The sequence below is a fragment of the Dama dama genome, chromosome 7, assembly GCF_033118175.1.
Source record: "Dama dama isolate Ldn47 chromosome 7, ASM3311817v1, whole genome shotgun sequence".
NCBI lineage: Eukaryota > Metazoa > Chordata > Mammalia > Artiodactyla > Cervidae > Dama > Dama dama.
Window position 1 is genome coordinate 39333009 of NC_083687.1, and position 27837 is coordinate 39360845.

Below are 27837 nucleotides of genomic sequence, written 5' to 3' on the forward strand. Positions count from 1 at the left end.
TAAATATGAAAGTGTTTGAGGTGTTTACCCTTGGAAATAAGACGAAGGCTCAGCTGGCCTCCAATATGGTCTAATGTGCACCTTTTATAGTCTCACCCTCTCTTCTTTGTTTAAACTTGCATGGATATTACTTTTATAATTTTATGGAGTTTAACCCTGAGAAGGGACACGTTAATATTTAATTTATATCCATCTGCATTGTTTGAATTTCTAAAAGCATTTCAACTAAAAATACTAATCCAGTCTTTTTAAAAAATCATTTTTAATTTCCTTTTTTTGTAGAGCTCAAAATCAATAGCATTCTTTCATTTTTAAGGTAAGAACATAAACTGTGCTCCTGCTGTGATCCATCATGAAAACAGTGACCTGATAAACATTTTCTGGAACTCTTCTTCACACTGCTAAAAGCTTTTGTACTCACTGAACCAAGAAAATGATGGCCATTGACACACCACCCACTTTGAGTATGAGGATAGAGAAACAAACTATTATTTATTTTAATAGAAATACATTTACTTTCCGAACTATTTCTTTATGTACACAAGATAAATTGCTTCCAAATCCAAAGTAATAAAAATCTGATTAGCAATAATGATAATAGCTAACATTATTGAGTATATATTATGCACCCAGCAATGAGCCAAGCATGTCATATTCCTTTTCTTTTTATCCATCTAATCCTCCAAATTGAGGTGGGTTCAACTTTTACTCTGGTTTTACAGAGGAGCACTCTAAAGGATAGCAAGGAAAAGTAACTTGCCTAAAATCAGAGTAAGACAGTGGGGGCAGGATTAGAAATCCAGACAAACTGACTCCAAAACTGTAAACTTAAGGAAATCAGAATGCCTCATTAGTGGTTCTTTGCCTCCTGATCAAAAATAACAGCCAATACCTAAAAACAAAATAAAGCAGCATTCCATGACCATGAGACTGCCTCATGATACTATTTCTAAAAAAAGGCAAATAACCAGGCTTCAAAAGGAGCTGTTAGGCTATTTCCAAAATTTCCAAGACCAATGAACACGTCAGTTCTTGGCCTTCCATAAGCAGTGGGAAACTGGCAAGTGAAGAAAAGCTTACTACTGAATAAAGGAGGATCACTGGAAAGCACAGGCTGACTCTCAAAGCAGCCCACCTTTCCATCTGCCTGCAGCCTTCTGCATAAAGGTGGCATTGCAGAAGAGATGGGCATGGTTCACAGCAGCACTGCTCACAATGAGACATTTACCTTAGCGAGCCGCTCCATGGTGAAGTGCACAGAGCAACACCCTCAAACAGTACGAGGAGCCTTAAAAGACTTAAATTCATAGATGTAAGTAAGGAAGCTAGCAAGCTGATACTAATAAAAATCCATTAAGAACACAAAGAAGGGGGACAAATGGTCCTGACTGTTTTAGACCCAGCAGCATCTGGGGGCAATTTCTTTACCACCAAACTCTGGAAGACAAATCATGTCCCAACAGTTTCAATATCCATTACGTTTAATCCAGCTGGGGAATTTCTTTATGTAAGACAAACCACTGGATGCCTACGAAAAACTCAGAGAATGGGGCATGCTTTAATAAGAAAATTTTAAAGCACTTTTAAGGAACATATTGAAAAATAATATCTTCAAACCAATGAAAGGCAAAAAATAAAAATTCCAGTCAATGCATTCATATTTTCCTTCCACATTTTATTGTTCTTTATAGGCAATGTATAAATGCATGAAAGCATGGAATATCCGTGCTTTCAAGATCTATTTTATAAAAGCAAAGTGATCCTGACAAAGTACACTCTCTTTAACCAGTTAGGCTTGGAGGGCTGGGAGGCTGGGGATAAGACAAGAAAGAAAAAGGAGTAGGAAAAATGAAGAGAAGAAACGAAGCGGGGAGAGAGGGACAGACTGACGGAAAGTTATCTCCAGCTCCCAGGCTGAAATGCTTGGAGCCAGAACTGACCCTCCCTCTCACTGGACAGTGCTGGTGACTGTTTTGCATGTTTCTGAGTGAAGCAGAATACAACATCTCCTGGGGAAGCACTTATGCTTCGAGATTACACGCATAATGAGTTTGTTATTTTAAAATACTCCTGCTGAGCATTTTGTAGAAATACGAAGAGGAAGCCAAGGGTCAGCTTGAACCCTGTTTACTGTATGAAGGGAAAAAGAACATTTTTTTTTCTTCTTCTAAATGACAAATAAGAGTTGGCAAAACTCTACCAATAACCACTGAAAATTAATTATATACCTAAATAGACCTGGTCATAATCAAAATCAGAATGCTAGACAGACCTTTTACAGAATACTGCTAATATTCCTCCATCCTCTTTCCAGGTTAAACTGTTCTGCTGATCCTGACACAAAATTACTTCAGAAGTAACTGTGTCCAAAGAACCCCTATTTCAAATTTGTTAAACAGGCTTCTAAACTAAGAAGCAATATACACACCAAATGGACTTTACGGGGCACTGCATGATCGGGTCCCCATCCCTCTGTCCAAAGCCCACCTTATATGCTATGTTCTGCCACTGAGCTTTTAGGCCCTCAGGCCTAGCAAGTAAAATTCAAATGTTGAGACAACCAAAATCTAATTGGATTAAAAAAGGGGTATAGAATATGAACAGAGTTTATGAAAGAAGAAACATATAAGGCTCTTGAACAAAGACATTCAACCTCATTCTTAATCAATGAAAACTAAAACTGCACCAAAAACAAAACAAAACTACACCTGTACCATTTTTCTTCACTTCCTATATTGTCAAAAGCCCCACAGCTTGATAAAACACTGAGATGGTGTAACAATGAGGAAACAGGAACTCTCGTGCATAGTAGGGGTTACAAACTAGACCATCATCCATGGAGGCAACTTGACATTATCTCCAAAAATGGAAAACGCATATCCTGGGACAGAGAAGTTCCATGAGTTTAGCCTATGACAAACATATTTGCACAGGTGCAAAGCCATTCATTGCAGCATTATTTGTAACAGCAAAAGGTGACCAGCTAAAGACATATTAGTATATTCAGAATTGAAACTCCTATAAAGTTGCTTTAAAAAGGGGAAAAAAAGAATACCCTCAAGGTCCTAAAGTAAAAAGATGTCCAGAACATATGGTTCAAAGAAAATAAGAAACTATAAAAAAAAGATACTATGCCACCACTGGAAATCAAGAATATATATTCATACTTGCTTGCATTTGCATCAGAAATTTGGGGGTGTGTATACAAGAAATGAATAGCAATGGCTGGGACTGGAAGAGGAAGTGGAATGGATTGATGGGAGACAAGAGGAAGATATTTTCCTTGTATAACGTTTTAAAATTTTTGAGCCTATTCAAAACTTCAGCATTTTAAAAGTTAAAAAAAAAAAAAAAAAGCAATTTTACAAAATGTAGCTTGTCTTAATCATCCCACCATCTTCCCATTTCTTATACTCCCTTCCACAGTCAAATACCTGGAAAGAACTTCCTCTCTGCATCAGCTATACTGTTACCTCCCAGTCACTCTTCCACCACTTCATTTTGATGAAGAGCTTCAACCACTCTCAATTTCCTGCAATCTTCTTTCATCAAGGAAATGGATAACCAAACGCAACAAGACAGCACGCCATGCAGTTGAAATTCCTTTCTTTCCGTTGTCCAGAGCATCACTCTCCTGTTTCCCTCTTACCTCCTTGGCTACTCTACTTTATCCATCCCCATCTGTCCTCCACGAAGTAGACTTAAAGCCCAGATTTTGGTTCCCTTGTCATCCGTTCACTGGATGCTTCCAACTGTATTTCTCACAGTATTAAACACTACCAGTGCACTGAGAGTGGTACCCACATTTACATTCCCAGTTCAGACATCCATCTGAACTCATCATCCAACTCATCTAGCAACATCCCCACTGGAACGTATCGAAAAAATATTAAATTCAACACCAACCATTTCCAAAATTGAACTCTCAAATTTTCACCCTCATATTCTTAAGATTCTAGTTAGGAAAACAGAAACCACTCTAGCCATTAAGATAAGGAATAATTAATACAGAAGGGTGGTTACATGGGCAATGAAGAAGCCAAGGCACCAAATGGAGAAGGTTAAGTAACCAGGAGCTGAGTAACATCAGGAAACCATTACCAGCCCAAGGGCTAGAGGGACCCACTGGAAGAACCCAGAAGCTGCCTCTGACCACTGGCAGCAACAAGAGCAACAATAGGAGCTGCCCATCGCAAACTAGGACTGCAAGCAAAGGAAGAGCCCTCTGATAGGAACTGAAGCCACAGGAATGAAACCGCCACTTCCTGGGACCTGACCCAGAGGGAAAAGAGAGGGAGGAACAACCCTACCTCATCCCTACTCCCATCTGCTAGGCTTACATCAGTGCCCACTTCGTGCCAAATTTGACCACAAACGCCAAAAGGCAGGGAGACTGTGAAATGCAGTTCCCTGCAATACAGAGGACAGAAGTCAGGAAACTGAATCTAAGAGCCAAGAGGCAAAAGACTGACCCCACCCTCTTCCAGAATTCCCCATCTCTATAAACGGCACATGTTGTTGTTCAGCTGCTAAGTCATGTCCAACTCTCTGCGATCCCAAGGACTGTAGCAGGCCAGGCTTCCCTGTCCTTCACTATCTCTCAGAGTTTGCTCAAACTCATGTCCATTGAGCCAGTGATGCCATCCAACCATCTCATCCTGTAACCCCCTTCTCTGCCTGCCTTCAGTCTTTCCCAGCATCAGGGTCTTTTCCAATGAGTCAGTTCTTCCTATCAGGTGGCCAAAGTATCAGAGCTTCAGCTTCAGCATCAGTCCTTTCAATGACTATTCAGGCTTGATTTCCTTTTAAGATTGACTGGCCTGATCTCCTTGCAGTCCAAGGGACTCTCAAGAGTCTTCAGCACCACAGTTTGAAAGCATCAATTCTTCAGCGCTCAGTTTTCTTTACAGTCCAACTCTCACATTCATACATGACTACTGGAAAAACCATAACTTTGACTATACAGACCTTTGTCGGCAAAGTCATGTCTCTGCTTTTTAATAAGCTGTCTAGGTTTGCCATAGCTTTTCTTCCAAAGAGCAAGCATCTTTCAATATCATGGCTTATGTACTCAGATACTGAAACCAGAAACCTGGAAATCATCACTGATCCTTCTTTCACCTCATCATCTCCCACAGCAAATCCAACAACTTCCAAAGGATTTCACCTCCAAAACAATGTGTCTGCTCTTTATCTCCACAGCCAACACTCTTGTTTAAGTCACCTGGACCACAGCAGAGGCTCATCCCTCCCTATGGCTGCCATTAAGGTAACTATGAAAATTAGCAATGAACCACAGGGAAGCAAGAGCTGTTTTCGTCTTCACTAGATTATCATGGATAATCTATATATGTGGACAGTGAAAACTGGGTGAACAAGATACATACTATCGGCAGCTATTTGCAACTATATTTTGGTAAGAAGAAAATAAGTCATTATTGAAAATTTGCTGCAAACCAGAAAATAGAGTTGTTTTAAAAAAAAAAAAAAACTATCTTTTTTAAAAAAATGACTCAGTAAAATATATTTCAGTTTATTTTTGAACAACAATGCTTCACACAAACAGGAAAAAAAATAAACAACTTCATAGACAAAAAAAAGTGGAAAAAATAAACCTTTTATCTTTGACCTTTATAATCATCTCATAAAACTACTTAGAGTACAGTTAAGTACATACACAGAAAAGGTTACCAGAATCCTGGGAATAAGACTGCTTTTGCTGTTGCTTTTGTGTTTTTTTTAAAACCAAGTTGTTTTTTTTTTTTCTCCTTTGAAATTATATGAATATGGTCAGTCAACAAGTCAAGTCAGAAATAGGACGGAGAACACTCCAAAGGCTGGTCTGGTCACTCACAATCATTAAAAATGGCTAAACTCTAACAGTATGTTTAAAAATAAAAATCCAAATTAAAAATACAAACAAATCTTCCTTTCAAAAGTAGTTTTGTTAAACTGGAGTATAGCTGCTTTACAACAATGTGTTAGTTTCAGGTGGATAGCAAAGTGACTCAGTTATACAAATATATATGTTGTTGTTCACTTTCTAAGTCGTGTCTGACTCTCTTGAGACCTCATGAACTGCAGCATGCCAGGCTTCCCTATCCTTCACTATCTCCTGGAGTTTGCTCAAAATCATGTCTATTGAGTTAGTGATGCCACCCAACCATCTCATCCTCCAACACCTCCTTCTCCTTTTGCCCTCAGTCTTTCCCAGCATCAGGGTCTTTTCCAATGAGTTGGCTCTTCACATCAGGTGGCCAAACTATTGGAACTGCACCTTCAGCATCAGTCCTTCCAGTGAATATTCAGGGTTGAAATAAATATAAACCTATTCTTTTTCAGATTCTTTTCCATTTTGGTTATTACGAGATACTGAATATAGCTCCTTGTGCTATACAGTAGGCCCTTGCTGATTATCTACTGCACATATAGTAGTGTGTATACATTAATCTCCAGTTCCTAATTTACCCCTCCCACCCTGGTTTTCCTCCTTGGTAGCCATAAGCTTGTCTTCTATGTCACTTTTAAGGACATGCCTAGAAAGCTTGGGGGTTTTTTCCTTCTCTTATTGCAAATTCGTGCTGTGAGTTTGTTGGGTGGTGGAGAGCACTTTGGGTGGGCTCTGCCCGCAGTGGGCAGCCTGAACAGCCTCGCCCCTCCAAGGTAATCATGCTGTTGAGATCCTAAGAAAGGAAGTAGACAATGAATGGCTCAGGGTGGCCTTTTTTTTCCCCCGTTTTTTTCTTTTTTGTTGTCTAGTTATCCTCATCTGTCTTCTTCTTGTGTCAATATCGTCATCCCTCTTTCCTTCAGCTGCCCTTTTGCCAGTAGCTGCCTCAGTTTCCTCATCTTCATTTCACCCTCTTCCTCACCAACACCTCCTTCCTCTTCCACCACTTCCTCCGGGCCTTCTTCTACCTCATTGGCAGCCTCCTGGCCCCCACCTTCCTCACCAGCCTTCCCACTGCGGGTACACCTCTCCCACGTTTCATCTCCTCCACAGCTTCCTTCTTCTCCTTTAGGTCCTTGGCGGTGATCTCAGAGCTGGTGTCTGACATGGTGGGGCACCCTGGATGTCCGATGCAGCAGACTAAAGAGAAAGCCCGGTTCATGGACTCTGGCAGTACGGTCCCCTGAGTCCACATCTGATGAGGAGGCGTGCAGACCTACGGCCGCGGTGCGCAGGGAGCTAGGCTCAGGGACAATGAAAAGATGGCTTTTCGGGGCCACCAACTGGTTCAATTATATCTTTACAGTCATGTATTCCATGAAAAATTTTCTTCCTGATTCAAATATTTTTAAAGTGGTATACTGAAGAGAGTTCTATTCAGCTGAGGAATAAATCTTAACGATCTAAAGAAACCACTCATGAGCAAATTCACAAAACATTTGGTTTCCATTCAAATTATATACAATCCTCAACTGGTTAGCAATTGATAACTCTGCTTGGAATAGTACACTTCCATGACCAATTTTAGAATGCAGAAGTATCTCCTTGAAGGAAAGGTTACGATATCTGCTGAATATTATTATCTCTAATACAAGAGTTACCTCTGATTTTAACACCCAGCAAACTTACTGGGCCAAAACAGTTATCAATTTGGCAATCAAAAGAGAAATACATGAAACTACCAAAGGAGGAAAGATCCACATTAAAAAAAAAAAAAAAAAAGCTATGGACTAGGCATAGGTTTGCTAGATTTCAAAATACAAATAATAATAATATAAAGGATCTGTGACTAAAATAATGAAACTGTGAGTGAAGTACTTTAGAGTCAGTCTCCATTTTGATTTGCTAATGTCCACACAACACCAATGTTAGATATTTTGAGTATGACCCCCGAAGAGAAACAAAGTGAGTCAACCATATACCTAAGCAGGCATCCAATAACTGCTGTTCAACTGACTGACAGATACGCATAAATAATATCCCCAAATCACAGTATCACTTTCTGAAGTTACAAATGTGTTTGACCAACTTGAGATAAAGAGAAGAAAAACAATTGCCTTAAAGGACTATTTGCGCAAGAAGAGCTATTAGAAAATGTTGCCCATTTGTCACAGCAGCTGGGGACTCTCTGAGAGAAGTCTTTAATTCTCTGACACCAGTGCACATCAGTGGGGCTTCCCAGGTGGTGCGGTAGTAAAGAAGCCAATGCAGGAGGATGCAGGTTCGATCCCTGGGTCAGGAAGATCGCTAGGAGGAGGGCATGGCAACCCACTCCAGTGTTCTTGCCTGGAGAATCCCAGGGACAGGGGAGCCTAGAGGGCTACAGTCCATGGAGTTGCAAAGTCATACACAACTGAGAAGCTGAGCTGGCAAGGCAGTGCACATAAACAGGGAGAACAAGCTTGATAAAACAAGTATGATCATTTCATAGCATTTGACTTGTGGAACCTATGAATATTTTTTTTGAAAATTAGTATTGATACCCCCATCTCCAAATCTATTTTTCAGATTTAAATTCTTTCTTTTTAGGCGGTTCAAAATTTTGATTGAATCATTTTCTACTTAAAAGTCAAAAGCAAAGTAGTATTAATTTTGCTTCAAAACACTTGAGACAATAAAAAATCACTATAATTCAATGATAAAAAGGCAAATAATCTGATTTAGAAATAGGCAAAAGATCTGAATAAGACGTTTATCCAAATATATACAAATAACTCATCACATGAAAAGATGGTCAACATCAATAGTCATCAGGAAAATGCAAGTCAAAATTACAAGGAGTTACTTCTCATCTAATAGGATGACTATAATAAAAATAAGTACAAGCCTTGATGAGGATGTAGAGAAATTAGAACCATGATATACTGCTGATCAGAATGGAAAACTGTACAGCTAATTTGAAAACAGTCTGGAAATTCCTCAAATTGTTAAGTATAGAGCTATTATATGATCCAGAAATTCCTTTCTTGGGTGTAGATCTCAAAGAAATAAAAATATATGTCCACACAAAAATATGTACATCAATGTCCACAGCAGCATTATCTATAATAGACAAAAAGCACGAAAAACCCAAATATCCACCAGGTGATAGAAAAATAAAATGTGGTATATCCACATTGAATTATTAGGCAATAAAAAGAAATGAAGTACTAACACATGTTAGAACATGGATGGACCCTGAAAACCTGAAAAGTGAAAGAGGTCAGTCACAAGGGAGCACATGTCATATGATTCTACTTAAATGAAATGTCTAAAGAGACTACTGGTTACCCAGGGCTGGCAAAGCAGGGGGACTGAGGGGTGACCGCTGAAGGAGTTTCTATTTCAGGCAATGAAAATGTTTTTAACTGACTGGTGATGAATGCACAACTCCGAATACACTCAGAACTACCTAATATAGTATACTTTAAATGGTGTATGGTAGGAGAATCATTATCTCAATAAAACTGCTTTTAAAAAATAACAATAACAGAGTACTACAGATAAGCTAGAGCCACACCATCACCACTGTTCTCATTTCTCTGCCTACTGCCTAAATACCTCTTCCACCGACCTGCCCTAGCAAAATCCTCCTCACCTTTCACAGTTCAGGTACAAGTCACCGCCCCAGGAAGCCTTCTCTACCCTCTTCAGAAACAGTAAGGCACTGCTCCCCATGTGCACCCAAATGAGCCTGGGACACAACCTGGCAAAGATTCATAAACGTGTCTCTCCCTTGGTAGAAGTCCCTCAATTGTCTATTCATCTTTAAATCCCCAGAGCCAAGCTCAGGACTTAGAAGAGAACATGCTCTTATTGTGGATGGATGGATGGAAAGAAGGGAGGAGGGGAAGGGAGTGGTAAAGGAAGGAGGGAGTGAGAGGCAAAGAGGTGAAGGTGGGGCGGGGAGAGAAAGAGAGAAAAGGAGAGGGGAAGGGAAAACACGTGGATGAACAAATAAGCAAAGTAGCAAAGGTCAAGACAGTTAATGAATTTGCATCAAGACCAAACTTTGGAGGCAAAAAGAGTAGCTTTTGTCAGCAATCAAAAGTTAAATCTAGAGAAATACTGCTTTCAACAGAAGCTGGGGTCAGGCTCTGACAGACAGTCCAGTATTTCTTCCAGGAAGAAAGACAGCAGCAACTTTTCATTCTGTGGAACACTATGCACCAATCATTTTTTTCAGTTGCACTTGCAAAAATACCATGGAAAATGTTTTCCATTTAATAGACATTATGCAATTTATACATACAATTATATAAAAAGTTTTTAAAAAAAAAACTATGCATTAAAAATAGATTGGAAGGAAACATGCCAAAATGTTAACTGGAGCTGCATCCAGATAATGCCGCTCATGTTCTAAAGATGAGCTCTTCCTAAATTCTAGAGGCTTTCAGATAGGAGGCTGAGCCTGACAAAGCAGAGCTTCTTCCCCAAGTCTGATCTCAACTAAGGTCTCTGGAGACGTGTTCTATACCATCCTACTGACGCATCTGCAAGGGCTGGCCCCTCTGAGACCTGGCTTTGGCCCCAAGGTTCCTCTTCATCCAGTTATTCAACAGAGGCCCAGGCTGGCACCTGTCAAGTCAAGGTTCTGACACTAGCCTTGAAAAAGGCTATTTTGATAGCTCAGAGATTAGGTAATAAGGGTCAGAGATAGGCTGTTAATTACAGGAAGAGGAAGACTCAGGTGGGAAAGAGGTTTCTGCAAAAACAAAATAACTTAGTGAATGATGATGTGATAGGAGGTGGACGGGTGCCACCGGAGTAGAGCAACCGGAGATTCATTCCCTGTGGATCTGAGAACGGGAGGACGGCTGAGGGAGGAGGCTGGGTCCTGCCCAGATGGGAGATAAGAGACCACATATTCCTCATCCTTGAAGTCAGGAGACCTCTCTGACCACACAAGCACACAAAGGCTCCTTGGAGGTCAAAACGGGAGTGATACTGATGTTCTACCCATAAGCCTCTTTGGTATGGAATCGATCCTGGCTAAGAGATGCGTGTACACACATGGGAGGTATCTTGAGATATCAAATGTGGACTCTGAACCAGGCAAATCAAAATGACTGGCCATAGGAAACCTGGAAGAAATGCCCCATAAAAGTAAATCAAACTACCACAATGGCGCAATTCAGCAACTCTGAGTCTGCCTGTGTTTCTATCCACCCTTACTGTACTCTTTTTCCTCCTGATAAATACTTTACTTGTTTCACTACCTTCCTTCTTTCGGGGAGTTATTTTTCTGCAAAGCTGAAGGGTCAAGGCCTTGTCACTGAACACTGGTCTAGTGGCTAGGATTTGGTGCTCTCAATCTCCAACAGGAAACCAAAGCCCTGCTTCAAGCCACTGCAGGCCCAGGCCACCCGAGATCAATTAGACAGTAGGAAACAACAGAGGGTTTAAGGTTTCTAACCTAGAAGGCGCATGCAGAGCGTGACAGCAGTAACACAAATGGAAGCTGTAGGGAGGAGCAGGTCATAGGAAAGGCGTGTGACTGCAGCATCAGACACATTCACTTAAAGCTACTCTCCAGTGATCTACGAGAACACAACTGCACCACAAACAACTCGTGTAAGGTCAAACACAGAACTCACATAAGGTCGATGATGCAGACGTCACCACGGACGACAGACAGCAGGCACCGTGGTGAAGAGGACTACTGTACACCTGGGGTAAAAGTCATCAAGGAGGTGGAAATGTGTCACCAAGGCAGAATGGGTGGGCAGGACTTCAAAAGAGGAGTGTTTGCCTGATTGAGTAATGGTGACAGAACAATAGATTTAAAGTGGTAGCGAAAAGCAAAATCTATGCTGACCTCTTTCCTGCCTTATGAATCAGAGGGAATTTGCCTAGAAATCACAAGTGTAATTTAAATGCTTGACTTAATTTCCTGTAGATTCCCATTTGACTCTGCAATAAATTAGAACTGAAGAACTACATCTGCATGACATTTTACCCTCTGCACAGCACTTTCAAGTACATTATCTCATCTGAGCTCCAACAGCTCAGGTAAGTATTTATGATCCCCAGGTTGTGGATGAGGGAACAGGTATAGAAAGATGTCATGACTTGCAGACTAGCGTCCTAAGCTGGAAGCCAGGAGGCAGGACCAGGATGGATGTGTCTGTCTAACAGGTGAACTGAAGCCCTTGTGTTCTGAACTATCACTTTTCCTTTTGAGGGAAATAGTGATGTTGCCTTAAGGCCCATGTAGGGAGATTATTTTTTTCATGACACTTAAAACAGCTAAGATTTGCACACTGACTCACAGATTATAGTCATCTACTTTTCTCCAAAGAAAGTAAATTTAGCACTTTGAATGTTATAAATTATCTCTAACTACTCCTCATAAAAAAGAGCTACGAAGTAGAGAGAGGAGATGAGGAAGCAACAACATGGGGGCTGGATAAGAGAGTAACAAGAGGAAACCTGGGCGCCCCTCACCCTCCCCACCTTCCATACAATTTCCTACAGGGCGATGAGGGGCGCTGAACAAAGGGGGCACTGGGGAAGGTGGGTGGTGGCCATGAACTGGTACCAGAGCCCAACCGAGCAGGCGGGGGTGGGGGCGGGAGTGTCAGAGCACAAGCAGGAGGATGAGAGTGACTGGCATGGGGTATCAGCAGCCAAGAAAGGAACACGGTAGGGACAGTCTAAAGGAGTGCGGCCTGACCCCAAGTGCCCGAGTCTGAGCAAAGCGGTAACACCCACTAAGGCGGAAGAACAAGAAGGGCATCCCAGCTGGGGCGTGGGGGGCAGCCCAGCGGGGTGTCGGAGCTGGAGCACAGTAAGAGGGGAGTGTGCACAGAGGGCAGCCTGGTCTGGGAGGTGCAGAGGCTGCCACAGGAGGCAGCTGTCTGCTGTCGGAGCATGAACAGGGTGAGGTGACTATGCACACAGGAGGACGGCCTTGTGAGCTGTGAGGAGGGTGTGCTCGCAGGACACCAGGATACAAGAGGGCTGAGGAGGCCACCCCATAGGACACAGCAAGGTGCAGAATACAGGAGTTTGAGAGAGGTGAAAAGTTTTAAGAAGAAATTTACATAGCTCAAAGAACCTTCTCACAAAATACATTATTAACTATAACAGGGAAAAAATAGCCCTACATCACCTTAATCAACTGATCAAAGTTAACGTCATTGATAATGAGACAAATCCAAGTCAGGTGTCACCTGACAGGATACACTAAGAGGATCGATTCTCAAGACAGCCCTTCCAAAGACGCCTAACGTGAACCTACTCACAAGCAACATCAGACAAACACAAATCACAGGATGAACATTCAAATAACCGCCTGTACTCCTCAAAAATGACAAAAAGAAAAGGGCAAGGAAAGAGAAATCGGTCCAGAGTAACACAGTCTTAAGGAGACGCGACACCTCAACACTAAATGTGATTCCGCTTTTCCCAGTGCCACTTACTGAAAAGACCAACTTTTCTGTGTTACGTTCTTGCCGCCTCTGTCAAAGGTAAGGTGCCCACAGGTGTGTGGGTTTATCTCTGCACTTTCTATCTTGTCCTATTGATCTATACGTCTGTTTCTGTGCCAGTACCATTCTGTCTTGGTTATTGTAGCTTTGTAGTACAGTCTGAAGTCAGGAAGGTTGACGCCTCCAGCCCCACTACTCTTAAGATTGCTTTGGCTATTTGGGATCTTTTGTGTTTCCATAAAAATTGTGAAATTGTTTGTTCTAATTCTGTGAAAAATGTCATTAGTCATTTGATAGGGATTGCACTAAATCTGCAGATTGCTTTGGGTAGTATAGTTTCTTCCAACCCAGCAGTGTGGAACATCTCTCCATCTGTTTCTGTCTTTCATTTCTTTCATCGGTGTTTTCTGTAAACAGGTCTTTTGTTTCCTTAGGTTTATTCCCAGGTATTTTATTCTTCTTTTTGCAATGGTGAATGGGATTATTTCCTTAATTTCTCTTTCTGATTTTTCACTGTTAGTACATAGGAATACAACAGGACAGCTACATGTAAAAGAACAAAATTAGAACACTTCCTAACAACATACACAAACTCAAAATGGATTAAAGACCTAAATGTAAGGCTAGAAACTATAAAACTCTTACAGGAAAACATAGGCAAACACTCTTTGACATAAATCACAGCAATATCCTCTTTGACCCACCTCTTACAGAGTAGTGGAAACAAAAAATAAATAAGTGGGCCCTAACTAAACTTAAAAGCTTTTGCACAGCAAATGAAACTATAAACAAGATGAAAAGACAACCTTCAGAATGGGAGAAAATGATTCAAATGAAACTGACAAAGGATTAATATCCAAAATATACAAGCAGCTCATGGAGCTCAATACCAAGAGGAAAAAAATTAAAAAGTGAGCAGAAGACTTACACAGACATTTCTCCAAAGAAGACATACAGATGGCCAACAAACACAGGACCACACGTTCAGTATCGCTCATCATTAGAGAAACGCAAATCAAAACTATAATGAGATATCACCTCATACTGCTCAGAACGGCCGTCATCAAAAACTCTACAAATAATATATGCTGGAAAGTGTGTAGAGAGAAGAGAACTCTCTTGTGCTGTTGGTGGGAATGTAAACTGATACAACCACTAAGGAGAACAGTACGGAAATTCCTTAAAAAACTAGGACCAAAACCACTGTATGACCCAGCAATCCCCTACTGGGCATATGCTATAAGAAAATCGTAACTGAAAAAGACACATGTACCCCAAGGTTCACACAAGTACTGTTTACAATAGCTAGGACAAGGAAGCAATCCAGATGTCCACAGACAGATGAATGGACAAAGCAGCTGTGATACATATATACAATAGAATATAACTCAGCCATAAAGAGGAATGAAATTGAGTCTTGTTCCAATAAAGTGAATAAACCTAAAGCCTGTTACAGACAGTGAAGTAAGTCAGAAACACAAAAACAAATACATTAACAGATGCATATATATGGAATCTAGAAAACTAGTACTGATGAACCGAATTGCAGGGCAGGAACAGAGACACAGAGAACAGACTTTGGACAGAGCAGGGGAAGGAGAGGGTGGGATGACCCAAGAGAGTAGCATTTAAACACATACCTCGCTGTATGTAAAACAGCTAATGAGAAGGCGCTGTGTAACACACCAGGAGTTCAACGCGGTGAACGCGGTGCTCGGTGACAGCCTAGAAGGGTGGGATGGGGTGGGGCGGGGGAGGTTCAAGGAGGGGGGTACATATGTATACTTACAACTGTTGTATGACAGAAGATGACACAATATTGTAAAGCAATTATCCTTCACTTAATAATAGATTTTTTAAAAATAAAAATTCCCAAGCAGATCCTCCTGCTATAAAGGACATTACGGGGATAACCTGTGTGAGGACCAAGGAGGAGGTGACGGTGAAGTCTAAGAGTCAATTCCCTGTTTTAGATGGCGGTATTTTGACTTTTCTTGGACAATAACTTAACAGGAAACAGACACTCAGTATTTGGGGGTGACAAGGCATCAAGCTTACTATCAAATGGCTTAGAAAAAGAAACGGATTTTCTACAGTGCTACTACAACTTTTCTACAAACATTATTTTTTATTTTTCAATTGAAGTAACTAAGAAAACAGACTGTTCCACAACATAAACACAAGCTCAGCTCAGCTCAGCCGCTCAGTCGTGTCCGACTCTTTGCAACCCCATAAATCGCAGCACGCCAGGCCTCCCTGTCCATCACCAACTCCTGAAGTTTACCCAAACCCATATCCATTGAGTCCATGATGCCATCCAACCATCTCATCCTCTGTCGTCCCCTTCTCCTCCTGCCCTCAATCTTTCCCAGCATCAGGTCTTTTCCAACGAGTCAACTCCTCGCATCAGGTGGCCAAAGTATTGGAGTTTCAGCTTCAACATCGGTCCTTCCAATGAACACCCAGGACTGATCTCCTTTAGGATGGACTGGTTGGATCTCCTTGCAGTCCAAGGGACTCTCAAGAGTCTTCTCCAACACCACAGTTCAAAAGCATCAATTCTTCAGTGCTCAGCTTTCTTCACCGTCCAACTCTCACATCCATACATGACCACTGAAAAAACTATAGCCTTGACTAGACGGACCTTTGTTGGCAAAGTTATGTCTCTGCTTTTTAATATGCTATCTAGGTTGGTCATAACTTTCCTTCCAAGGAGTAAGTGTCTTTTAATTTCATGGCTGCAATCACCATCTGCAGTGATTTTGGAGCCCAGAAAAATAAAGTCAGCCACTGTTTCCACTGTTTCCCCATCTATTTCCCATGAAGTGATGGGACTGGATGCCATGATCTTAGTTTTCTGAATGTTGAGCTTTAAGCCAACTTCTTCACTCTCCTCTTTCACTTTCATCAAGAGGCTTTTTAGTTCCTCTTCACTTTCTGCCATAAGAGTGGTGTCATCTGCATATCTGAGGTTATTGATATTTCTCCCAGCAATCTTGATTCCAGCTTGTGCTTCCTCCAGCCCAGGGTTTCTCATGATATACTCTGCATATAAGTTAAATAAGCAGGGTGACAATAGACAGCCTTGACGTACTCCTTTTCCTATTTGGAACCAGTCTGTTGTTCCATGTCTAGTTCTAACTGTGCTTCCTGACTTGCATACAGATTTCTCAAGAGGCAGGTCAGGTGGTCTGGTATTCCCATCTCTTTCAGAATTTTCCACAGTTTATTGTGATCCACACTGTCAAAGGCTTTGGCATAGTCAATAAAGCAGAAATAGATGTTTTTCTGGAACTCCCTTGCTTTTTTGATGATCCAGCGGATGTTGGCAATTTGATCTCTTATTCCTCTGCCTTTTGTAAAACCAGCTTGAACATCTGGAAGTTCACGGTTCACGTATTGCTGAAGCCTGGCTTGGAGAATTTTAAGCATTACTTTACTAGCATGTGAGATCAGTGCAACTGTCCGGTAGTGTGAGCATTCTTTGGGATTGGAATGAAAACTGACCTTTTACAGTCCTGTGGCCACTGCTGAGTTTTCCATGTTTGCTGGCATATTGAGTGCAGGACTTTCACAGCGTCACCTTTCAGGATTTGAAATAGCTCAACTGGAATTCACACAAGACTGCCATGAAAAAAATTGCAAGAGAATGAAAGGCACTAAAAATCATGGGCCATGACTATCCAAAAGAAGCATTTTTCCTCTGACAGGTAAATAGGCACCATTTTTATGGGAACAATGTCTGGCAGGACCAACGAATATACTGACAAAGTAGGTTTTTTGTAAATCTCTTTATTAAGGGAATATCTATTTTAAAAGCTAAAGAGAAAAATATTCACATGTAATTATATTCATAAATCTTTCTGTAAATATGGAGAAATAAGTGAAGTTGCTCCAGAGCCAGATCCTTATGTCTTTGGTGTGTTAAGTACTATATGTATTAGGTAAGAGACTTTATCATTCTGCTATTCATGCAGTAACATGCTTCCAAGTAAAAAATAATTCAGTTTCCCTCACAGCATTTTTAAGTATCTATAATTCATCCAGACCCTTTCCTGATAAAAACACTCAGAAAACTAGGAAAAGAAAGTATTTTCCTCAAATAGATAATGAATATCTACCAAAACTTCTACAGCTCACATCACTTAATGGTGAAAGACAATTCTTTCCCCCTAAGATCAAAAATCCAGGTAACTGCCCCATTTCACCCCTCAAATCCAGCAAACACAAGGTGGTCCAGACAGCACAATGAAGGGGAAAAAAAGTGAAATGCAAACAAATTGGAAAGGAAGCCTTCTGTTTTTGCAGATAATATGATTATCAATATAGAACATCCCAAGAAATTTACAAAAGAAACTTAATAATCAAGTTCTGTGAGGTCGCAGAATATAAAATCAACAAACAAAAAGCAAGTGCACATGTATATTCTAGCAACTAACAAGTGAAAAAAAAAAAAAAGTCAACAAAAAGAATAACACTTAGAAGTGCTTCAACAAAAATGAAATAGGTATAAATCTAAGAAAAGAAAAATATGTACCAGATCTGTATGCTGAAAATTATAAAATTTCATTGAAATAAATTAAAATAGAGAGACTTACCATGTTCATGGATTAGAAGACTCAACATAGTAAAGATGTCAATACTCCCCAAATTGATCTATAAGTTTAATGCAATTCCCATCAAACCCCAGTAAGATTTTTGGTAGAAATAGATAAATTTACTCCAAAATTTAAATGAAAAGAGAAAGTCCCTGAAATAGCACAAACAATTCTGCAAAGGAAGAGAAGAGTAGGAGGAGTCAGTCTTCCTGATAGCTACAGGAAACAGGACCTTTATGACTGAGGAGATTCTCCCAGGAAACATAAAATGGGGCAGCAGATAGATTAACTCAGGAAGTTAAATTCACTGCCAGAACAGAAACCTTTGATATTCACATCCTCCAAAGTATGCTGTGTTTGTGGACCAGTGAGTTTCTAATTCCCCACTCTCCTAAGTGGGAGGATTTGTTATCTTGTTCCTTAATCCACTGTAGTGTACTAGGATGCAGATTTTCTCCTTTAGCTTTAGGTCACCAGAAGACAACGGGTTACAGCCAGAGCTGATGGAGAAAACTACGTATCAAGCAGACATCCTGGTCTATGAGGTAGATGTATGTCATCTCCCCAGAGAGGAGGTGACTGCAGTCGTGAGAAGGCTGCATTTTGACTCTGGCTAGCCAAAGTGATATACTTTGCAAATACTATGGATGAAGCACAAGCTGGAATCAAGATTGCCGGGAGAAATATCAATAACCTCAGATACACAGATGACACCACCCTTATGGCAGAAAGCAAAGAAGAACTAAAGAGCCTCTTGAAAGTGAAAGAGGAGAGCAAAAAAGTTGGTTTAAAACTCAACATTTGGAAAACGAAGATCATGGCATCTGGTCCTATCACTTGATGGCAAATAGATGGGGCATAGTGAAAACAGTGACAGTCTATTTTGGGGGGCTCCAAAATCACTGCAGATGGTGACTGTAGCCATGAAATTAAAAGACACTTGCTCCTTGGAAGAAAAGCTATGACCAACCTGGACAGCATATTAAAAAGCAGAGACATTACTTTGCCAACAAAGGTCCGTCTAGTCAAAGCTATGGTTTTTCCAGTAGTCATATATGGATGTGAGAGTTGGACCATAAAGAAAGCTGAGCACCAAAGAAATCATGCTTTTGAACTGTGGTGTTGGAGAAGATTCTTGAGAATCCCTTGGACTGCAAGGAGATCCTACCAGTCCATCCTAAAGGAGATCAGTCCTGAATATTCATTGGAAGGACTGATGCTGAAGCTGAAACTCCAGTACTTTAGCCACCTGATGCGAAGAACTGACTCACTGGAAGAGACCCTGATACTGGGCAAAGATTGAAGGCAGGAGGAGTAGGGGACAACACAGGATGAGATGGTTGGGTGGTATCACCGATTTGATGGGCATGAGTTTGAGCAAGCTCCGGGAGTTAATGATGGGCAGGGAAGCCTGGCACGCTGCAGTACATGGGGTCACAAAGAGTTGGACATGACTGAGCGACTGAAGTGAACGGGTGGTTAATAAGGGGCTTCCTGGTGGCTCAGTGGTAAAGAATCTACCTGCCAATACAGGAGATGTGGGTTCAATCCCTGGGTTGGGAAGATCCCCTGGAAAAGGAAATGACAACCCACGCCAGAATTCTTGCCTGGGAAATCCCATGGACAGAGGAGACTGGTGGGCTACAGTCCAAAGAATCACGGAAGAGTCAGACATGACTTAGAGACCAAGCAAAAACAACAGTTAACAAACTCAATATCTATTTCCAAACTTTCTCCCTTCCTCCCTCTTTACCAAAGGCTGGAAAAGCTTTTTCAGCCTTCCTTTCAGTTAGGAGAGACCACTTGAAACAGATTTGGCAATAACACTCAGGGCAAAGTCAGCTGTGCTACACGGTTTCCAAGACAGCTTCTGGTTTCCTGGTGAAATGAAGAGAGATGTCTCACAAAGGCTTTTGGCTTCCTGACAGATACTTCTGTCAATCCATACCCTTTTCTTGACACCCCACACAGAAAGGTGATACCTAGAGCAGGAGCAACCATCTTGCAACCATGAAGGAAAGGCCAAGAAAATTACAGAACAGACCTGACACTGTTGAGCAGCTCAACCAATATCAGCAAGATACCTGCCTCCAAACTTCTCAGGTAAGAAAAATAAATCCTCATTAGTTTAAGCCACTGCTGATTAGGTGTTTTGTTATATACAATATAAAGCACCCCTACCTGGAAGCAAAGTATGTTATCTAGTAATAGATTCTTTTAAAATATGAATAATGATTTACTACTGCATGAATATCACACATAACAACTCATCTTTCTAAAGCCTTCTGGAGCACTTTTATAAGGGATATTAATTTGATAGTATGTGTTATAATATACACTCTCCACATATGTTCACTTAGCCTCTCTGGGATCTCATTTCCTTTCTTTCATTCAACAGGTATCCTGAGGAGCCTACTATGTGTTAAGCACTCTACCAGGTGCTGGGAAAACAAAGTGATCAAGATTTTGTCAAAGCCTGTTTCCAATCAGCTTACATTCTAGCAGGAAGCTGATTTGTAAAATGAGACACATGGAAAATGGTATCTCCCAATACCCACACTTACAAAGCAATGTATACAATACAGGCATACAAGGGAGGGGGCTTCTCAAAGAGACTACTCCAACTCCCTGAGTCTAGGAGGGGAATAAAAGGTAGTAGCTATGAAGTTAGAAGTTAAATAATTACAAAATAAAAGAAACAAACAAACAAACAAAAAAAGCAACACTCAATTCACATTCTCAACCCCACTCTGCACAAAGGAACTGCAGTAAAGAAAACAGATCCTAAATCAGACTGTAACAGTTGGGTAATAGGAAACGCGATTAAGGTAGGTCTGGGAGACAGTGCTATGGCTTTAAGCCTAAACCAAAAAAAAAAAAACCAAAAAAAGCAGGATTTGTCAAACGAGGGTAGAGTCTCTCAATTTTGATTTTATAAAATCTCACAATTTTTCTTAACTTTACCAGTCAACATTTTCTTCTACGGTGTTATTTTATAACCTTCACTACAGCCAAATCTGTTTGTTCTGTTCTACCCAGAAGCAATTCATTGATTGTTAAATGCCTTACTTCTACTTAACCTCATGGGGCAAATAGATCTAAATATTACAAATCACTTAAGAGAGTTAAAACACACAGAGTGCATTTAAGTCAAATGTGTCTAAACACTTATTAAAATGTACCTTAGAGCAATATATTGACTTCTTACACACTACTTATATAACTTGACTCACTAGAAAGCCCCAATTTTCAGCAATTTGTCATGAGTCACAAAGACATTAAAAACTTTTCATTAATTGAGTGAAATTCACACATTTCCCTGGTGAGAAACTGTGGGTAACATTCTAGACTAATACAGACACCCTGGAATTCTTGTCTAACTAACCAATGCAGAAAAAGTAAAATGAATGCACACTGACTACACACTAGCTTAATTAACCAATAAAATTTTCTCTAACAGCCATTCTTATATTTAATAGATAAGAGAACTTACGTAAATAAAAGTTTTACAACATATTTAAAAGAAGTTTGCCAAAGTGAAATAGAAAATGGAACTATTTCTAGATTAGTTATTAAAACAGATACCAATCATATCTATGACTTTATTCTTACAAAAAGCTTTAAAAGAAATAAAATAATTTTTTCTAGGAATTAACTGTCCATAATATCTTTATCCAGAATGCGTCAGTGTTTTATGTCACTGCAACCACAGAAAAGACAAATATTGTCTTTTTGAATTAAGTGTGCTAACTATTCTGGGAAATCATGCTACTACTCAGAAAACAGATGAAAAAGAAGGTGAGACTATTTTTACAAACCATAATGGTAGGATCTATGCAAAAAGCATATAAGCATTAGAGACAGAATTTTGTTTCAATAAAATCATTGTTACAAAGAAACTTTCTAGTCTACAACCTACTCTAATACCAGTTGTTGGTGTGAATAAAACAAAGTCAATTAAACAAAAACTGGCTTCCATCAACTCTGCAAAAACGTTACACTACACAGCATTTTAAACATAGAAGTTTATGTACATATTTTAGTACTAAGTCATCTTATAATTTGAAATACTTTTCAGATTTTCATGTCTCTTTTTTCCCCCTACTACTCCCTTCGTTTGTGGAAATGGATGCTTTTAAATTAAGTCTGGCCCTCGGTTCTCATCTGAAATGACAGCCCAGTTTCATGTGAGTTTGGGGAGCTTAGGGTGGTGGTGAGTTGTTGACACAGAATAACGATGAAAAGAAGTAGGGATCCAAGTATATCAGAGTCAGGACTTTCATATTTTATATTCAAGACACCCTATTACCTGCCTGGCAGCTGGATACCCTATTACCTGCCTAGCCTACTCCTGAGTCAGAGGATAACAATAAGCATCTTCAAAAGAGAAGGAAAGTCTTACAAAAACAGACAAAATACTATGAGTTTTTCCTAGTGAGTCGTCCTCACTGACTGAAGAGAAAAGACCATCTCCATGGGTCTCACCTCTTAACTACTACTACTCCACTCCTAGACCAAGAGCTGCCCAGCCCCTCGCCCCAGCAGTCACCCCAAATCACCAAATGCTTTCTCATTAACTTTGAAAACAAACCCCTTGAATTAGGTAGTAATTACTTGAATTAGGTAGTAAACTCTCCCAAACTTCATAGGATCTAGTTTCAAGAAAAGAATTCCACAATAAGCTGCAAATAAAAGGTTCTACAATCTCCCAAAGAAAGCACATGAATAAACCAATATGCCTTTTTAAAATGAGATGTAAACAAAATAACAAATCATAACTATTACTTACTCAGCACATTCTTGTGCCAGATTCTCAGAGTTCTACATGCATAAATTCATTCAATCCTTACAACAGTTCCACAAGACGGAACATGGTTGTTTCCACTTTACAGATGAGGAACCTGGGCGTAAGTAACTTGGCCAAGGTTACACATTGCCAAATGATAAAACAAGGATTTGAATTGAGTAATCTGGCTCAAAACTCTCAACTTTAATCACCACTTATACACTCCTGCTGTCAAATGTATTTAAAAGCACTTCAAAATATACCAGGAATAATATAAGGGTCTATTACATAGCACTATTTTTCTTTATGTCAGGCACTATGACTTAGAAATCAGCAAAACCTCCCTATTAATTACTAACTTCCATCTTGATTTACATTGTAAAAACACATACAGTAAACATCTTGCACTTGATAAAAAAATTTCTGAATCAGTATACCTCTCTTTCTGTAAATTACAGTAATAAGACTTCATTTTAACAAGATCTGAACACAACATAGCAATTTCCCCTTCCTGTGGAGTTTGGGAAAGTATATTGTAAAGGATCCCATTTTAAAACCTTTAATACAGTAAATAACTTAAGTGTTACAAAATAAGTGAGTTGGCCGGCTGTTATAATATTGTATCATCTCCCCACTGTCCACAGTCCAAATGGATCACTACGTAAACTTACTAGCTTTCTTGGCTTAAAAAGTTAGCTTGTATACTGATTATCTTCAGATCTTTCAAAATTTATTCCACTAAAGTCAGGGTATATATTTCACTGGAATGTTAAAACTGTTTGTTACTAAAAAAATGAATGGGACTTCAGCAATAACAAAACTTGTCTACACCTGTTTATTTGAAGAGAAGTTAGTTTTGCTCTGGAAATATACAGCTTGATTTATATTTCACTGCTCAATAACCAACAAAACAACTTTAATACACATTTTTCTTCACCAAAAAGCCATATAAAAACAATACAATTAATCCCCACAAAGATGCTTAGGAACAAAAACAGTTTATTGAAAAAGCCTGGCAAATCCAAGTGGTCTCCTTTCTGTTTCAGATTAGTATAAAAAAATCAATTTGTCAGTTTCTAATGAAAATGACAGCTGATTAAGTTCTTAAAAAACTGAGAGTTGTACTAGATAACAGCTAAGATTAATAATTAGATGACACAATAGTACTGAAATGAAAATAGTAAATTTGAGGAAGCAGTAAACCAGAGTAGGAAGGCTTTCAGGAAAAAGTGTGCTGGTGAAGGGAAAAGATGGCAGATTAACACAGAATCACTGAACCTGTCTTTTTCAAACCCCAATGAACTAAACAAAAAAAATAAAATTAACAAAGAACAAAAAAATACCATCGGCATTCTAATCTGAGAAAGGACCAAAACTTAATCTATAAATTTTTTTTTAATGTCATCTGGAAGCAGAGTAAACACATAAAACTGAAAACAAAATATTTTAATCATCATCTCAGAGTTATCCTTCACTCTTCTGCCCCCATTATCCATTCAAAATCAGAAACTATGAGGGAATTTCCTGATGGCCCAGTGGTTATAAGACTCCACACTTCCACTCTAAGGGGTGTGGATTCGACCCCTAGTCAGGAAACTAAGATCTCTCATGCCTCATGGCCAAAAAATAAATAAATAAATGTAGAAATAAAAGAAATATTATGAGGATGAAAGGTGAATGGATAAAATTTTCGAATATCTCACTGATAGAACTTAATTTTTTTTTAATTTTTATTTAAAATACAATTTCAAATTGTAAGAGCTTAGGAAATACAGTTATCCACAAACACTGGGGAAGGAGGAGGCAGCAACTTGAGTGTAAAAAAGCTATACAGTCCATAGAGAATGAAGATGACACAGGAATGGAAAAGTCCTTACAGGAAACAACTGGGAGAGAACAATGATTCCACCTAATATAGCTAAACAAGCAAGACTGAATAACAGAAGAGGGTATCTATTATGGGACAGGATAAAATTGCCATAAATTTGTAAAAAAAAAAAAAATTTTTTTTTAATTACTTAAAAAATTAAAGTTATACTGAACTAGAATTGGAGACACAAGTAAGAACTCATGTTTAACCCAACATAGATACAGATAGAAATATATATACATATGTACATATACATGGATTGGAGAATTACTAAAGTGAAGTCACTCGGTCGTGTCTGACTCTTTGAAACCCCATGGACTGTAGCCCACCAGGCTCCTCCATCCATGGGATTTTCCAAGCAAGAGTATTGGAGTGGGTTGCCTTTTCCTTCTCCAGAGGATCTTCCCCACCCAGGGATGGAACCTGGGTCTCCCACATTGCAAGCAGATGATTTCACCATCTGAGCCACGAGGGAAGCTCCACACATGGGTTAGAGTACCTATATATATTTCCTTGATCTGCCATCAGAGATGGTCTAAAAGAAATGACAGGCACTGGCAACCAGTATACCCAGCACCCCAACCTTGGTTTCAAACACCTCTCTCTAGTAAAAGGAACCAGGGCTCCCTGGAGAAATGGCTGCTTCTGGGGATGAACAAAGAAGAACAAAGGGTGTTGCCCACCACCCTGCTGCACAATGGTGAAGTGGGAAGTCAATGCAGCTGCTGACTCACAGGCACCCTAGAGCAATTTAGGATGAAAAAGAAAAAAAGAGGATAAGGCACTTTGTTTTTGATGAACTAGCTCCATAGATAGTTAGAAGCTTACCTCGGAAGAATTTCAATGACCCCAGATTCCGCATCTTCCCATACACAGAAAAACACTAAAATCATTAACTTGAGATAAAGAAAGCTGAGCACCAAAAAACTGATGCCTTTGAACTGTGGTGTTGGAGAAGACTCTTGAGAGTCCCTTGGACTGCAAGGACATCCAACCAGTCCATCCTGAATAAATCAGTCCTGAATATTCACTGGAAGGACTGATGTTGAAGCTGGAAACTCCAATACTTTGGCCACCTATTACGAAGAACTGACTCATTTGAAAAGACCCTGAGCTGGGAAAGATTGAGGGCAGGAGGAGAAGGGGATGACACAGGATGAGATGGTTGGATGGCATCACCGACTCAATGGACATGAGTTGGAGTAAACTCCGGGAGTTGGTGATGGACAGGGAGGCCTGGCATGCTGCGGTCCATGGGGTCACAGAGAGTCGGACATGACTGAGCGACTGAACTGAACTGAACTGAAATATTCATTTTTTGTGTTTAGCAGTAATCTCTTACCAAGAAGAATGCTTTGCTGCATATATTTCCTAGCCAAAAATCATATATAGACTGGCTTCTGCTCTACCTCTTCAGAGCAGTTTCCTCGGAGATGAGTGGCGGCCTCTTGGTCTAAAGAGGAGGAGCCTGGCAACCTACATCTGGATTTAGTAAAAAATGCATCAATATTGGCTCTCTAATTGTAATAAATATACCATATTAATATGTTAATAATAAGGGAATGCATGGGGGAGTAGGGGCATATATATGAACTGTGTACCATATGTTTAACCTTTAAGTCTAAAACTGTCCACCAAAAAAGCATAGTAAGAAAAAATATTCACTATTTTAAAGTTTCAAGTTCTCCAATCTACCCCGCAAAAATAAGAGTTAGATAGACAGGGAATAAAAGTACAATAAATGTCAGAGTGCTATCGATAGTTTTTTCATCTTCATGAATTCAATAGAAACCATCAAATGTTGAAAAGTTAAGAACTTTGCATTCAGAAATCTAGCTTTGAATCTTCACTCTGCATATACTAGTAGTGTGAATGGCAATGACAACCTCTAGAGCTTCAGTTTCTTCATCTAATGGGGATAATATTCAGTTTGTGGATTTGTTCTCAAAATTAAAGATGATATACACAAAGTTGTTACTAGGACAAGATAGAGCAAATTGTGAAGCAAACTGCTGAAGCTTAAGAGATGGTACAAATATTTAAAGTCTTGAAGGATCTGGACTAATAATTATTTTCAATAATTCTGAATTTAGTAGTTCTGAAAGAAGGTTAGATTTATAAAAACTGAAAAGCTATCTTGTTAAATACACAGTGCCTAGATCCTACTTTGAGATTTTTACCATTTCCCTCAAACAGATTGAGGTTTTGTGTTTGTTTTTTCCTCAAAGTATGGTTTTTTAATATGTAGAAAAGTAAGGTTTTCAGCCCACATTCTGTTTTATCTACTTAGCCAGCACATATGTATTAATAAGAGACAAAAACCTACCAGAAGGAAACTAAGAAATTCTGTCTAACATGGAAAAATGGAGTCCATTTGCCATAGATAATTTGCCACAGGGTGAAAAGACTATTTCAAACAGTTCATTCAAGTCAAATAAGAGAAGTGTGATTAGACTTCCACTAAATTATTCATTAAGAGATTGTGCTATAACCTTTCCAAGTCAGCTGAACACACACCAGAAGTTAAGGGGATATTTAAAAGCTTAAGAATATGGAGAGTTTATTTCAATTCAATCAAATGACTAAATAGTAAAAATCAATGACATAAACGAAAAAGTGCCTCCTCAGGTCATTTCTGGGAGTTGTAGGGCTCTGGAAGACCTAACTAGTCAAATATCTATGAGACTCACTAGACAATAACAGATTTTAACAAGGCATATACAACACTGTGAAACTGAAAAAAATCAAGAAATGGTAAAATTCTTAAAAAAAAAAGGAAGAATTCCTAGTCAAATTGGATATACGAAATGTGCAAATGCTAACTAAATTCCAAACTCATTTTATATCACAGTAAGATATTTGGTGAATCATAGTGAGTATCAGGGCTATTTGATGAAAAATGGCTTATCATTTCCAAAAGTTTTATAGTGTGAGACATGTTTTAAGTTTCTGAAGCTGCCTTTGGAAGTAAATCTGAGGATATAATTGAATTATTATGAACAAGCTCTATGAAGTTAGTTCAGTTTTAAGATTAAACTGAAAGGAAATGTACTAGCCATGAAATCTGACAAATATAAGTTAAACTGAAATTTATAGTTATGTAAAACATTTGTACCCATCTGGCATCGTGGACATGTAATTTCTCATACGAAACTGACACACCTGAAACTGAGCACTAACGTTAGTGATAGAACTCTAGAAACAAACGGGACACACAATCT

At 39.5% G+C, this 27837-nt stretch overlaps 1 protein-coding gene across 5 annotated transcripts in view; it reads right to left on the reverse strand.

The window, feature by feature from the left end:
- CDKAL1 (CDK5 regulatory subunit associated protein 1 like 1) overlaps positions 1-27837 on the reverse strand; it is a 579065-nt gene that overhangs the window by 488771 nt on the left and 62457 nt on the right. Inside the window, exon 1 of one of the 5 annotated variants that reach the window (XM_061147521.1) lies at positions 25445-25510. The exons of the other annotated variants lie outside the window; for them this stretch is intronic. Within the exon in view, the coding sequence (XP_061003504.1) occupies positions 25445-25478 (34 nt within the window). The 5' untranslated portion in view covers positions 25479-25510. Of the gene's footprint in view, positions 1-25444; positions 25511-27837 lie in introns of those variants that run through there. 5 annotated transcript variants of the gene reach the window in all.